The following is a 16,027-nucleotide window of genomic DNA, read 5'->3' as shown; positions in this document are numbered from 1 at the left end:
GACTACCAAGGGGTTACAGATAGAAGCGGGTTTCGTATGAAATAACGATGTCTTGCCATCTGTGCCCGTTTTCTGCAGCGAGAGTTTTTGCAAATCAAACAGTGCAAAATTTCCTTAATGCTAAATTCTTCCGTGATCAGAGACGGAAACTTCCTAATATGGAAGTATATTTCTGATATGATATGGCTGCCGTATTTTTCGATCAGCGAACAAATACATATTCAATATTTAACGGTGGGTCTCTCTTCTTTTCGTATATTGATTTCAAAATGTGTTACTGTAGTATGTTATTTTAGAATAGAAATTTTTATGTCCATTCCTCCCTTTAGGCATGCAAGTTTAATGCCCAGCATTGTATATAATGTAAGCTTTTTATATATTACAACTGATTATCTAAAATATTTATTAACAAATATTACTATGTAACATTATTTATGTTATGCTGCAAAAAGAATGATTTTATATAATTTTTCCTTTGTTTATATAATTAGCTTCAAAATATGCAAATTATATATTCTATGTTTTGTTTTCCCAGAGAGAGTATGAATTCCGAACACCCTTCCCAGCAACCGAGGCCTAAAATCTTGAATTCTTCAAAATATTGTCTTTCCCTTTTTTCTTGGCTACTACGGAATAGACATTCTCCAGGAACTTATGAAGATATAATCCTCCTTAATGTCAATAATTAAACATCAAACGTAATTACTGAACAGAATAACAGCAAAGAAAACTTCGTTGAAATTCATTTTGTTGAAGTTAAAATGTGTGATAATTAATGCTCAGTCAAGAATTCAGTATTTCCACTTGTTCAATATATTTTTATGTAATATTGAATGCATTTTTCATTACCATGCTTAATACAGCATTATAATCAGGGCCGGTGCCAGAGCCGATGCAACCGCATTGAGTGCTAGAATTTAAAGAGCTCAAGGCTTTACACCTGGTGGCAAAAAGCCTACAGCCTGCCCTGGTTATAATCAAACTTCATATGAAGCGGTGAAAAGAAATATTTTTAAAAAGATAATAAAGCAACAAAATTATTTGTGAAAACCCAAGCATGCAAGAGCAAAGGTAACAATATTATAAGAAGGAAAACAATAAAAATAGATTACAAATGGGAAAGCGTAATACAGTTTGCATATTTAGTCAGGTATAAACAATGTAACATTTAACACTGCATCACTTCTTTTTAAAAATAATAACACAAGCAGCCCTCGACTTTCGCATAATTCACACATTTCTAAAAATTCACTTTTTTAAAGATTTTTGTCGAAATTGCAAAAACTGTTTGCTACCATACACTTACACTGATAAGAATGGTACATCACTGGAATTCTGGGGTTCGAAATTCAACCTCCATCGAGAAATAGTTCGTGCTAGCACATTACCAATAAATATTAATGATACGAAATTTAAAACGTAATGCCGCAAGAATTTTCTTCAAACTTCCAGAAAGACAAGTTGTCGAGCTGGTTACTGTGTTAATGTTTAAAGATGAGTTCCCTTTTCCTTTCGTACTAGGAGTTAAGCAATATTGTACATATAAAAGTTTACAACTGAAGCATTATTCATCTTGAACAATGCTCCAGGACATCTAAAATCCTGATTTTAGATCAAAAGAATTTATATCCTGAAATCAATGTTGTGTTTCTTCTTCCCAATACTTACCTGCCTCTTACAGCCCATGGAACAAAGACTCAGTTATGCCTAAACGATATTATATGAGGACAATAATGAATCGAGTCATTAAGGCAACTAACATGGAAGGTAAGCCTACATTAAGAGATTTTCGAAAAGCTATAATATATAGAATGCAATAAACAACATTGGGTTGAAATAAAAACAGTCAACAATGAAAGGTTCCTGAAAACAATTATGCCCACAAATGATGAATAATTTTATAAATTTTGAAGAAATTCCGGAACCTATCCCAGATGAAGTAGATAGCCTAATGAATGTACTGTAGTTGGACATCAGCAATGAAAATGTTAATAAGTTGATTGAACCTCTCCCTCAGTACCTTTGTCAAATGAATACTTAATTGAGGAACAAAAGTTAAATGAAATACTCACTGAAAGCGAGTGAAAAGAAGCTGATGGGTGATTTCAACTAACTCTTGACAAGTTTATAAAGAAAACACCTTCAAGCACTTAAACATGCCCCGTTAATTTAATTATGTATCTTGATAAATATATGTAGTAATAAAATAAATAATATTATTGGTAAATAAATGTGTTAAAATAATATTTTTATGTGTTAAATATGTTAAAATACAATTTTTAATGTTTTTTACATCCCTATACTTTCAAACATTCAACATTAGCATATATTTTCAGCACTTAATTATGCGCAAAAGTCGAGGGCCACCTGTGTTCTACTGAAAGGAATCAGCAAAGAAATTTTGCAACATCTGAAATATGAAAATTAAACAAAAATGAATTTAAATATAACCTACATGTATTATACACTCAACTGACAGATTCAGAAAATTGCAAAGTAGTTCCAATACTATCACACAACAGTATCCAGTTTATGGAGATTATACTCAAAAAGTGGTTAGGTGATTAAATAATTGATTTAGGCAAAGCAACTCGATGCCTGGGATGACTCGTGGAGGACCTTTTAAGCGAAATTTTCTAGCATCCATGCTATGCATGGGGAGGAAAAACAAAAACCAACCATGCAGCCAGCCCATTTGCCAGGATATGATCTCAAGTCAAGCTACCACTGTTTAGCAAATTTATCTCTCAGCCGCTGGTGGGCATATTCAGAAACAGACAATATGTGCATTAGTTCGCTGGGAAAAGATATAAAAATATAGGCAATCTGCAGAAAGAAACTGCTAAAAGAAGCAAAATTTATGAGTTCCAGACTATACTGCAGTAAGGTACTGAACAGATGGCAAATCAATCATCAAACTAACTGCTATTATTTGATCATTCTGTAGAAACAAATGGCACAGTACACTGGTGTGAAGGCATGAATCTTCAAAACCCCATTATTCAGAATGCTTACTGACACTGACTGACTATGCACTGTCATTGATTATAAAATTCCCGTCTAGCGAGCAATCATTGAATCTTTTCTAAAATGAATCAGATATTCTTCCATCAAATCAAGCCATACAGTATTCCAAACTAGCAACAAATTCATGTTTCATTTATTAGTTATGTTAGTGTCAAACCGAATTATGCCAATAATCAATAAGCTTGCTATGACAGTTCTTCAAAACAAGTGAAGTGATTATGGGATATGCAGCTGGTTACATAATCATTATTTTCCTTATTTAGAAATGATCATGTGATAGCTGCTTATAAAAAAGATTTTATTTAAGTGGCAGAGTATAATAGCTGAAATGACTTTGGGCCATTACATTCTTCATTAAATCTCCAGTCTGTTGTTGTGACTAATCTTGCTCATCTGACATCAGAACAAGCCCATGATATTCATCATAGCAAGGAGTAGGAAGATTACGCCTGCCATTGGCAAGGGCCTTGAGCACCATATAGGTGACAGTATGATTTTGCCCAGTTGTCCCCCCTCCAGTTTTGAGGAATAGCACCCTGGGATGGTCTGAGGGAATCCCACCTCTCTTCCCCTATCACCAATCCACACGAGAGGACATTCGGCACACCATATATTTAGAGTGCCCCCAATGTCATGAAGACATTATACATTTAAAAATATCCATCCACACTTCTGTGGGATTCAAACAAGGGCGCTTTGGTATGGTAGTTATAACTACTATCTTGTTTGGACAGCAAATTTCCTATCTTTTGATCATGATTTAAGTCAAATCAAACTGATGTGATTGTGAAGTTAACTGATCATTTGGTAAATAGAAATGATTATGTGGTAATTAGCAGGGCTTAATTTCTAAAATTAGAAGTGTCTAAGCTTTGTGGAAAGCCATTAGAAATTATGAACAAGAATGAATTAAATAATAAAGCAATAATGTAGAACTAAAAATTAAATGTAAAGAAGTAGATTAATAATAATGAATTTTCTAGTAACATTGCAAATTAGTTATTAAAAAAATTTATAGGAAGTTACCTTACTTTGGCCTCTGGCAGGAAATTATGATTTCTCTTAAAAAACTGAGAAGTACCAGAGATGGGATTTAACAAATTTAAACCCTGCCTGCAAAAGTTATGTATTCTTTTGTCAGATGGCAAAGCTGAGAGGACTTACAGCTATTGTATTTTTTAGCAAGAATTCTGTTCTTTTGATCATGGCTGAAATGAATGGAGTCAAATTGCTGCACTGAAACCTACATAAATTTCAGTTACAACATATTGCTTGTATCACAAGAAAATTATAGCACTACACTCCTGAAAGTTTTCAGGTATTTAAAGTACAAGACATAAGCATCCTCATCAATCTAAATGACTGCAATATTAAAAGACATTAATTATGGATATTATTACTATTCATATATTGCAGCATTAAGCTATCAACTTCTATTATGCACACAATTAAGATTACTGATTCTAGAAATGATAATTTAAGTGTTACGGCAGTTACAGTAATTTGAATATTTCATGAGTAAATAAATTTTAAATGTTAGAATGAAGCATATTTTGCAAAGTTATATTAAGTTTTTATGGAAGTTTTGTCAATTGGCTGCAGAATTTTGTTTTAACAAATGCCTTTAATAAATTAAAAGAAACCTTATTAAAAAATAAATAATAATAATGACTCTTTAAAAAATACATTACACACTCATTTAAGAATTCTGTAAGACTCTACCAGCTTTTTTTAAAAAAAAAAGTTAGCTTTTACATTAGTATTTTCTTGACAATACAGCTCAAGAATTAAAAACCAGTCTCCAGTCTGTGTAAATCATAAGCCTTCTAATGATTTAAACTGATGCACACCTTGCCATTTTCAGAATCTATTATTAAACAAAATATTTGGTTTTCATACAAATTAAGTTACTTACTGGCAGAAAAGAAAACAAAGTATGTAGCAAATATCCATAGCTTTGGTCAGATCTTTGACATTTCTTGGTATAATTCATTATATAAATATATATTCTCTGTATTGTCATTTACTATATGGAATACTCTTAATATTAAAAACCGTATCTATGGGAAGCTATTTGACTTTTCTTAAAATGCCATTTATGTTACAAAATTAGTATAAGTATTCATTTTATTTTTGGGGACAAAAAAAAATTGTTATTTATGTTTTTTAAACCTAGTAAGATAATGTATTACAATAGATAATGTTCTCATGAAATGTTTTTAGTTTATCACTCAAATCCTTTTTATTAAATGTGAGACTATACCTACTATAGATATTACAAAGATTGTTAGTCTCCCCACCTCATAATATTAGTTGTAAAACGTTAATAAACAACTACTGATCTGTTATGTCATTGTTTAAGATGCTACATTCAGTATGAAGTATTTCATATGCTTGTTGTAAGGTTAGCACAATAAAGAATTAATTTTAATACTGATATCAGTACAGAGGTGTAAATCGGTGTTAACAATAAGTAATTTGTAAAATACACTCACTAATTTGACTAAAACATACACAGAAAGACTGAAATAAAACTTTTCTGGAGTGGTTCAATGAAGGTAAATTATACAGCTAACAAAGTATGGAAGAAATAACTTGGTCATAATTTTAAATGTTTTATTTTATGCTTTTAAAGGAGATAGGTACTACTTTTAAAAGTCTGTTTACTTTACAATGAACAGATTTTCAAGAAGAAATGTGATAGGATCCTTTTAATTTTAAAAGCGACCCTTATACTATAAAATACTCAGAAGACAATAAATATACTAATATAAAAAAAAAAAACTAAAGTAAAACCAAAAATTTCTCCATTTTTAAATAATTTTTAACTGCAGTTTGGAAATGAAGACAAGTTATGTTCATCAAGTTGTTTCAATGCTGTTATTCTCTGTAAGAGGTTTATCACAAAAATCAGAATAAAAAGCCAGAAGCATCTAATATAATTTGAACCACAAAAATATTATCTATATAAATCCTCAACATATTCTAATAGTTAAAAATGGCAGTTTAAAGAACAAAACTAATTCCCCAACAATTTCTAAAATATTTAATGATTTCAGCTGCAATTCAGTACAGTGAATGTCAAATGCAGCATATACCGTAATCCTAGATCTGTTTCTAATTAAATTGTGGTAAGTAATGAAAATGTACTTAAATGTACATTTTTATGACAATGTAATACAATATAATATAAATGAAATAAATTGTTAAAACTGCAAGATTAGAACTTTCAAAGGAAGCTCATTAAAATATCAGATTTCCTCTTATTTCATGTTCATTTTAAGAACGAAAATAGACTGTGATGTTTTAGAAGTTACAAAATTACAATTTTTTAAGTAAGTAATCCTCAGCTCCAGAATGCAAATGTAAAAAATATACTTAAATGTTCATATTTATTATCTGATTTTATACTCCTCAGTTCTTATCACTGGTTTGTCTTGTAAATAATACAAGACAAAATCAGAGAAGGGGGGGGAGAATTATTCCATGTTGTCATATTCATTGTGACATCAATAGGATATAAACTCCACTGTGAGAGGATATTGTGAAGTAAATTTTGAAATTGCTTTAAAGGTAATGAATGCATTAAGAAAATTAGCCAAAGTTCATCTCTAAACAGAACAAATATTTCAATCACCATTAAAATGATTCATATAATTTTATCATATTGTTATAACATGAAATGTTGCTACATTTATGAGAAATTCTCATACCTGTAATAAAAGTTTATGACCTTATTACATATGTGTTTGAGTTATTACTTTTATCATTTGCTTAAATTTTAAGGAGTATGAAAAGCATTTTATGCATGCCTATGATATGTGTCCACAACATTCCATAATACACACATTATTCTTTACATTGAGCATGGATATGTAAAATATGAAAAATTAAACGCACTTCTAAAATTTTGTACTTACCTTTAGTTAGGAGGTAATTTTTAAAGCGCTTTATAAAGCTTGCATTTGCCGATGGTATTACTTTCCATAACTATACTATTTTTATAGCAGTTTAACAGATTAAGACACAATAACACACAGACCAAATACTATTTCAGAAGTCAAACAACAAAAATCAGTGCTATATTTTCAAAATTTTCACATGACTAGTTTCGATGGTTTTAGCGAATCTCCATCCTCAGCTGCAAAACTGCTCATTTGCGGCAGCTGAGGATGGGGATTCGGTAAAACCATCGAAACAAGTCCTGTGAAAATTTTGAAAATATAACGCTGATTTTTGTTGTTTGACTTCTGAATTAGTTTAACAGATGTTAACATAAATTAAGGAAAGTGAAATCAATTCAACAGAATGAATTATAAAGAGTGATTCAAAACTAAGAAAACAAACTTCTAGGAGAGCCAAGGACACCTAAATGACTTGGAATCCCAAAGCAATGCAGGGTCAGAAATGCAATCCAAATGAGATAGGAGGTTGCTGGGGGCTGTCGACACTCACCCACAATGATATTAGGATGGAAAATATGAATACATCGTGATTGGAAATTGACATTTAAATACCATAAGCTTAAAATAAGTCATGGATTTACTGATAATGAAGTTGCTTAAAGTTTTTTTGTAACATGGCCACCACACAGACTCTCGGACATTCTGAATCAGCCATCCATCAGACATTCATGGTAGACATAAAGATGCACTATTTTGCAACATCTAAGATTCTATGCTTTATGCCACATTATAAATTGTTTGAAACCTTCATCATCAGGAAAGTCGGGGCTTAATTTTATGGTCTTTAAATGTCAGTTTGTGATCATAATGAATTCCTATTTTCTATCCTAACACCTCTGCAGGTGGATGTTGACAGTTTTCCTGTGATAACTCCTAATACACTCCAAGCTCCTTAGAACTGCATTTCCAAACCTGAATTGCTATGCAATTTTAAGTCTTCTAGGTATACCCTACCCTTCCAAGAAGTTTGCTTTTCCAATTTTAAATCACCCTATATAAAAATAATATTAATTTTACATATTTTCTTTTAAAACTATTGGTTTATTTTTTCCTGTATATTTTTATACTCATTTGGTTAGCATGTGAATCAGTGTCCCTTCCCTCTCAGCTGTCATCCATGATTTTTTTAAAAGTATGCTGCCATTCACCAATTAAACGTAAAAATTATAATGGAAAGAATTTGTGAAAAAACAATAATGACACAGTTTCATTTATGTGCACCCTTTACTTTGATAATATATATATATGTATATATATATATATATATATATATATAGACAATAAGTTAACCATAAATCTAAGTTGTATTAATAATATAATTCAAATTTTCATTTCATAATTAAACATATTACTAGGCCTTTATATATGTATTTGATCACAATGGAAGAATAATCTAATTCTATGTACAGAATCCCCAGTCCTATGGGGTCAGGGCTTGTGCGGAGAGAACTTGGGATTGAGAGGGCCGTGTGTGAAAGACCGCAACTCATAAGGTCGTTGCCCATGCACAGTGGCTGCATCTAGGTCACTTTTGCGGAAGATTATCACTCGAATGTCAGTATGAAGGTAAATTCTACCAGACTTGGAGCTCATAAACCTAATAAAAATAATTAAATGTAAAATTAAACCATAAACGGGAGGACATATAAACATACTCAAAATAAGTATATTTTTACCTCAAATGTATGAGGTATCGTAACCATTTCTGTGCGTCTGGGTCAATTTCTGAAGCATCTGATGGCATGTACAGAGTACGCTGGCGCAGAAAAGTTTGGCAGTTGACTGGCATATCACTCAGATCATACCGAACAACAAACATTTTTACTACAGTACGATGAGGATTGAAGAGGGTCTGAAAATTACAGATTACATAAAATTTAATAACCAAAATATATTTCTCTTTGATTACTTTTACAACAAAAGACAATAACTACTATTTTAATAATAAAATTTTTATCAACTTATTAGAGACATTCTTTAACCATTTTAAACTGTTAATCAGAAAACAAACCAGACTATGTCTACTTCATGCTAACAATACACACCTATAATTAATTTTATAAAGCAAATATATTTTAAAGGAAAGCCTTAATTAGAGTCTCATAATGCTATAAATGAGCTCCTCATTAAAATAATTAATCATAAAAAGATGACCAGACTTTACTGCACTTTCATTATTAAAAACACAGCCTCTGGCAGGCCTGACAATGCAAGTAATATTATAACAGGTCAAAGGAAGTTTTCAACGTAACACTGCTGATCAATGTAGTTTTATATAGAATGATTAAAGGTAACAAGGTATCATATGCAGTAGCACTCTCCAAATGGTATAGAAGTATGTTACTCTGCAACAAAGTGGAGTGAGCAGCATTAGATTGGTACCTTGGTAAACATGCTAAACATGAATGTGGTGATCATCTGAGCCAAGTAGGATCCTGACAAAAATTAAGACTCCAGATTGCTATATCCCACCTGATACAGGCAGAAAACCTAAACAAGCAGTGTTAGCAATTTGCCATCAGTTAGACATTGTAAAGAGTATCAATAACGTAGTCCGCCCTCCATCAGCCAACCATCACCCAGCAGTTCTCCATAATATCAAACATGCACAGATGCAGTTAAGTTCGCTTAATGGTGGAAAGTGGAGATATTAATCCTTTCTGGACAGCTATCCCATATATGCATTCCCTATGATGTCTGTCACAGCTGGGCATCCTACCAATGCATCACTGGAGAATGCATGTAGGGAGACAGGTGACACATATGTGCATTTTAAGTTGAACCATTTTTTAAAGACCACTAGAGGGTGTCCTGTATCCATTATGCCTGAACTGAACATAGTTTTAGGATCCTGGCCTTCAGTTTGATCACATTCTGCCTAACTTTGGTATCAGCTGTTGTGGGGAAGGAGGGAAAGTGTAATACAAACAAAGGTCAGCTCTTAAACTCATCAGATGATATAAACATTCATGTTCTGATATTCCTTCAAATCCTTTTTTTATTCTTTTTTTTCTGTTATGTAGGGTAGGATTACTACATGGGGTTATGCTTTGCATTGCTTTTATCACTTATATTTTATGTACTTCTCTTTTTATATCAGTAAGCCTTGACTTCAGTTTACTATGGCGAGCAAGCAATATTTATCAGAGAAAGGATATACAGTCAAAAGTCTTTAATCCGGACACGTCTGGACTTCGGCAATTCCGGATTATCAGGTTTTCCGGATTATAGATCATCAATTTAAATCTGGTAGGATGGCATGCAGAAATTATAAAATTAAAAATATGAAACCGTAATTTATGAAATAAAGAGCAATTATGATCTAAAGGGTATCAAAATTTACAAAAAAAAAAAAAAAAAGGCTTAATATTTATTTGTTTACTTCATTAAACATTTCTTTCAACATGCGCATGCTCAAAGCATACATTACGCAGAGTCGAAATTAGAAAATTGCAACCAGAAAACTATTTGATGTATTGATTCAGAAGTCAAACAACAAAAATCAGCGTTAATTCACAAAATTTTCACAGGACTAGTTTCGATGGTTTTACCGAACCATCATCTTCAGCTGCAAAACCGCAAATGAACAAGATAGGAAATAATGTTTAGATAAGATAAGAAAGCCTGGACAAGAATAAGCAAGTGGCGCCATCTGTTGGCGAAACCAGAACTAAAACATAATTTCTCTAAAAGCCGAAGGCAAATTTGGATTGGAATTAGGATCGTTAACTAGAACAGAAAGATTTTTATGAATGTGAAATGCCTCTAGAAAATCCAAAAAATCTTTCTGTTCTAGTTAACGATCCTAATTCCAATCCAAATTTGCCTTCGGCTTTTAGAGAAATTATGTTTTAGTTCTGGTTTCGCCAACAGATGGCGCCACTTGCTTATTCTTGTCCAGGTTTTCTTATCTTATCTAAACATTATTTCCTATCTTGTTCATTTGCGGTTTTGCAGCTGAAGATGATGGTTCGGTAAAACCATCGAAACTAGTCCTGTGAAAATTTTGTGAATTAACGCTGATTTTTGTTGTTTGACTTCTGAATCAGTATTTATTCGGCGTGTTATTGTGTCTTAATTATTTGATGTATATTCGTGATATTTATAATGACGAGAAATTTGATTTAAATCATATCAAAGACGGAGTACATCGGGATGAAATACTACATTTAGTATAAATAAAAAATAAGTAAGCCAAATAAAATAAAAAATCTGCCCTGAAGATAAGGATAGAGCTGACAGTTCATTGCGTGCTGCAACGTTCCCCCCTCCCCGCATTATTATTAGAGCAACATGAAATTGATAAACAGATTTTGAAATGGTTAGAGAAACAAAGGATATGCCTTTATCCATTTTTTTTGCAGCAATTCCACTTTTTGTTTGATGGACATCGAGACATTCTTTCGCTTTGTAGATCCTTTGGCAGCTCCAGAATCGGAAATTCTTTTTGACATAATCGAAAGTTCAAGCTTACTTTTATAAAATTGCTCTAATAGTCTGCAAAAAAATAATAAGCTGCATCCAATTCGAAGATTAAGGAACAACGCAATGTGCAACATTAACTGAAATAGATAATTAGATAATTTTAGCTTAGCTTATACCGTCAGTTATACATTAAACTCGCATGCGTCAACGTATTATGCTCATGTGTTAACACATATGCGCATGCGTTGATGCATGCACAGAAAGTTTGTAGCTTTGAGGTCCGGATTATAGATCATTGCAGATTATGGACGTCCGGATTAACGACTTTTGACTGTACTCGCAGGGTAAACGAGCCAATTAGTGAAATGGATGAAAGTAATGATTAATTTTCTAAAGAACGCAATATTTCTAGTGATTTTGATATGGACAATTTGTCAGAAACTGAGCTCACTGAGTACCTGTCTTCCACTTTCCGTGAAATATTTTGTTACTTCTTGTAAATACTCTTTCTTGCATTTGTTTTATTAATGTATTTTGTCAAATGAAACTTGAAGTAATTTGAATAGCACTTCTCAAAATTATTTCTCAAAGTAAGCAATCATAGCAAGATATAATAAAATACGATAGCTGCTCATTGGTACCTCAAAATTAACATTTCTAGATTTGATACTCTCCTCCTAAATTCATCTCTTCTCCCAAATTCGAGATTTTTCTATGTTATATAAAAATGTCGAGCATCATTTCATTAGCATTCATTAAATGCATCATTTTGAGACTAATCCATGTCTTGTGACTCTTTTATAACACTGGTGACGTAAATGGAACTAAAACTCAAACAATCAATGATAATTTTAAAGCATTATTAATTATCCAACCAAATGCATTGAAAACTGACATTAACTCATTCTGAATTAAGATTTCTTTCTGAACAAAAGACACTTTCTGCACCTCTGCCTAGACAGACTGCTGCCTGTTGCTCTCTTTTTGCCACAAAGCTGTCTAAAATGTAAATGTTCTTGAAAAGGCAAACGATTTGTGCCCATTTGCTTGTGGCCACAAAATATTTATCAAAAAAAATTAATATTCATTCTGCCTCAGCTGCCAAGTTGCTGTTCATTACTTATCAACATCTAGGAAATACAATATTATTATATCTACAATGTAATTTTTTCTCCATCATTAAATTTAAATTTCCTTCATTCCATACATATACTTACATTCACCTGACATACAAATTTCTGCTACAGAGCTTCTGACTGCCACTGATATTCCTTTTTCGTAACAGTTACAGCTGAAGAATGTATGCTATGTACTCTGTTATCAACTTACAACTGACTGTGAATAAACAGAATGGCCATAGACTGACAGAGTCAATGGACTATTATGAAATACAATCAAAACTGATCAGAGCACTTCCTGGAAGTTTGGGAAACCACTTAAAACATGCTCTGCCACAAGAACAATAACTAACTACTCATATCCTGGAAACAAAGGAACAGATCATTTTAGACTCAGCTGAAATGGCCTTATGCTCAGGAAATTTCCACAGATACAGAATGAATATATTTTTCATTCATACAAACTTGTAACAAATCTTTATATATTATATGTTTGTCATTATATATTACAACATTTCTAAGCATTAGAAACAAAAGACTCCATATAAGCAATTTCTTTTGTTATTACATAAACCAGTTTAATAGCATGCAGTCAAATAATAATAATTTGCCTCAACTAAAACATCTCAACTAAACATCATCAACTAAACATTAATTTAATTATCAAAAAATATTGGGCAACATTAATAATGAGTATTCATGGACATTAATATAAAATTTAACAACATTCAATGTTGCAGCAGACTAATAATTACACAAAGTTAATGGGAACATTACATAAATTCTTTTTGCATATGTTTATACTCAAGGCAGTATAAAGACTTAATACTTACCACTTGAACAGTTCCTCTCTTAGGTACATGATAATCTTTATCTCGTAAATTTATATGGCCCTGAAAGATGCCAATTTAAAATGAAAATAAATTAAAATATTTATCAAATAATTTCCAAAATTAATTCATATATATATCACACGAATGAAAGAGTTTTTAGCAAAAGAAACATTTATATGATTGCAGTACTATAAAATGCCTCTGTTTATTTGGTCTCATTAAACTGCTAGCTACGTACTCTGGTATACTCAGTGAAAGATAATATATATCACATACAGCATCCCAGTACCACAGAATTTTAAAAATTAAGTTTTATTTTACACAAAATTCAGGACTATAATTAGGCTCAGTGGTAGATTATTATGCAAAGCTTTCTCTGATATGTAGGAATACTACATCTAAAAATCCACAAATTTTTTACTCTTAATTTCGCAGATAAGTCATACATTTTGAGTTTTTCAGATACAGAAATTTCAGTACCAGAGAACATAACAGCAGAAGTAAAGCAAAATTTATGCACAAAAATTTCAAATAAAAAACATTCAGATTAGAAACTACATTTTAATTCAGTAGACATATCCTTTACAACAATTAGAAAGCTTTCATTAAAATTGTAAGAACATAATGGCTTAGAATCATGTACACATGAGAAAGAACTACAGTAAGAACTTGCAAATTTAGGTTGAGTACAAACAAAGCATTAGTAAAATAACTAGTATTGACATAAGTGTTGGTTCCTTTAAAGATGACTTTTTCTTAATTTATAAAAGTAGTTTAATATATAGTAGTTTATAAAAGTATATAAAGTAGTTTATAAAGTTATAAACTACTTTATATACTTTTAAGTAGTTTATAAAAGTAGTTAGTAGTTAAACAGAAATGATTTCAAATTCAAAATATCAATAAACAAAAAATTTTAAAAAATCCCTGAAGAAAAGTATTAAAATTATTGGATGAAACTATATTTGTATTCAATTAGAAGATTTATGCCTCTTGAATAAAATCAAGTCATCATTTTAAAGTTTTACAGCAGTGTTCAATGACATCAAAACTAAGAATTTTCTAAATCTGTTATTTAAAAGAAAAAACAAAAGTGATCTGAAAACTACAGATTACACCTCAAAAAGTTTACCAAAATTTTTTTGAGCTATGCGAAAATTTATACATATATTGATACTTTTCTTAAATAAAAATAATACCTACTGTTGGTAATACAAAACACTAAATCTTTACAGATGAATAATATTAAAACTAATAAATAAATAAATAAAATCAATTTTAGAAATTCTATTTGTTTCTGAATTTTTCTTGAACATGAAATATGGAAATATTAAAATTATATATTATGTTAGAATGAAATTTAAAACAAAAATATATACAGAGACTTCCAATCTAAATGTTTCTTGAAAATTTTCTCATAACTATTACATTTTGTTCTGATGCAGATGACTGTGTATGAAAGAAACAGAAATTTTGCCCTTGACTATTTATAGGGTATTAGAAACAAGTTTTTATTTATAACATTCGTAATTAAATATTTGTTGCAAAATACTGCTAAAAAGTGCAAGTAAAATGATTTACTTAACACGGTGTTAAACAATTTACTTTTACGTATGCATGTAATGAAAATAAATGAAAACTTTAGCACATCACTGAAGGGCAACAGATTCTATTTAAGATTTTATCAACAGATTCTATTAAGCAGAAACAATAAGCATCTCAAAAGTGTCCCCCCAAGGCATTTAAAAAAAGGCATATAACTTTGTAATAGGGAAGAGATTTACTATACAGTCAAAAGTTGTTAATTCGAACACCCATAATCCGGAATGATCTATAATCCGGACATCAAAGCTACAAATGCGTCGCATTGACGCATGCGCGTAAGACCTCTACGGCTGCGAATTTGCGTGTGCGCGTGCGCAAAATACGTTTACGAATGGGTGTTACGGACAGTATAAGCTAAGCTAAAATTATCTAATTATCTATTTCAGTTAATGTTGCAGATTGCGTTGTTCCTTAATCTTCGAATTGGATCCAGCTTATTATTTTTTGCAGGCTATTAGAGCAATTTTATAAAAGTAAGCTTGAACTTTCGATTATGTCAAATAGAATTTCCGATTTATATTTACTAATATGTAACGGATCTACAAAGCAAAAGTATGTTTCGGAGTCCATTAAACAAAAATTGGAATTGCTGCAAAAAATGGATAAAGGCATATCCTTTGTTTATCTAAACTTTAATGTTTGTTTATCTAAACTTTGTTTATCTTTAACGTGATGAATTGGAAGTTGATCTGTCAGCACTATCCTTATCTTCAGGGCAGATTTTTTTATTTTATTTAGCTTATAATTGCTTACTAAATGTAGTATTTCATTTCGATGTACTCCATCTTTGATATGATTTAAATCAAATGCCTCTTCATTATAATTCGCTTCCGATAGCGAAGAAAGTGACAGAGGTTATTGAAAACGAAAAAAATTCGATTGACAAATTAGTCGGTATTCTCGACACAGCAATTATAGGACTTCAACAGCGGAACTTTGTAACTGAACAAGAAATTATGTCTGTTTATAGAATTAAAGAGAATGTATTATCACATAAAAAACGAAGCAACTTAAACAACTTACATTGAAAGAAATGTTTAATAAAGTAAACAAA

At 31.2% G+C, this 16,027-nt stretch overlaps 2 protein-coding genes across 11 annotated transcripts in view; one reads left to right on the top strand and one right to left on the bottom strand.

The window, feature by feature from the left end:
* The window catches only part of LOC118180955 (uncharacterized), a 196,124-nt gene extending 189,366 nt beyond the window's left edge, over window positions 1-6,758 (top strand). For all 6 annotated transcript variants that reach the window (XM_085816646.1, XM_085816644.1, XM_035350038.2 and 3 more), the window contains one exon: window positions 536-6,758. In XM_085816646.1, the coding sequence (XP_085672772.1) occupies window positions 536-580 (45 nt within the window). In that variant the 3' untranslated portion in view covers window positions 581-6,758. The remainder of the gene's footprint in view (window positions 1-535) is intronic.
* Window positions 6,759-8,197: 1,439 nt separating this feature from the next.
* The window catches only part of LOC118180954 (atos homolog protein A-like), a 213,122-nt gene continuing 205,292 nt past the window's right edge, over window positions 8,198-16,027 (bottom strand). For all 5 annotated transcript variants that reach the window (XM_035350032.2, XM_035350034.2, XM_035350033.2 and 2 more), the window contains 3 exons: window positions 13,369-13,428; window positions 8,669-8,844; window positions 8,198-8,589 (listed from right to left, as the gene is read on the bottom strand). In XM_035350032.2, the coding sequence (XP_035205923.1) occupies window positions 8,421-8,589; window positions 8,669-8,844; window positions 13,369-13,428 (405 nt within the window). In that variant the 3' untranslated portion in view covers window positions 8,198-8,420. The remainder of the gene's footprint in view (window positions 8,590-8,668; window positions 8,845-13,368; window positions 13,429-16,027) is intronic.

The sequence above is a fragment of the Stegodyphus dumicola genome, chromosome 5 (assembly GCF_044657685.1).
Source record: "Stegodyphus dumicola isolate Sdum_Otavi_A_Nest chromosome 5, ASM4465768v1".
Classification (NCBI taxonomy): Eukaryota; Metazoa; Arthropoda; class Arachnida; order Araneae; family Eresidae; genus Stegodyphus; species Stegodyphus dumicola.
The sequence above is the reverse complement of the archived record's forward strand: the minus strand, read 5'-3'. Positions and strand labels throughout refer to the sequence as shown.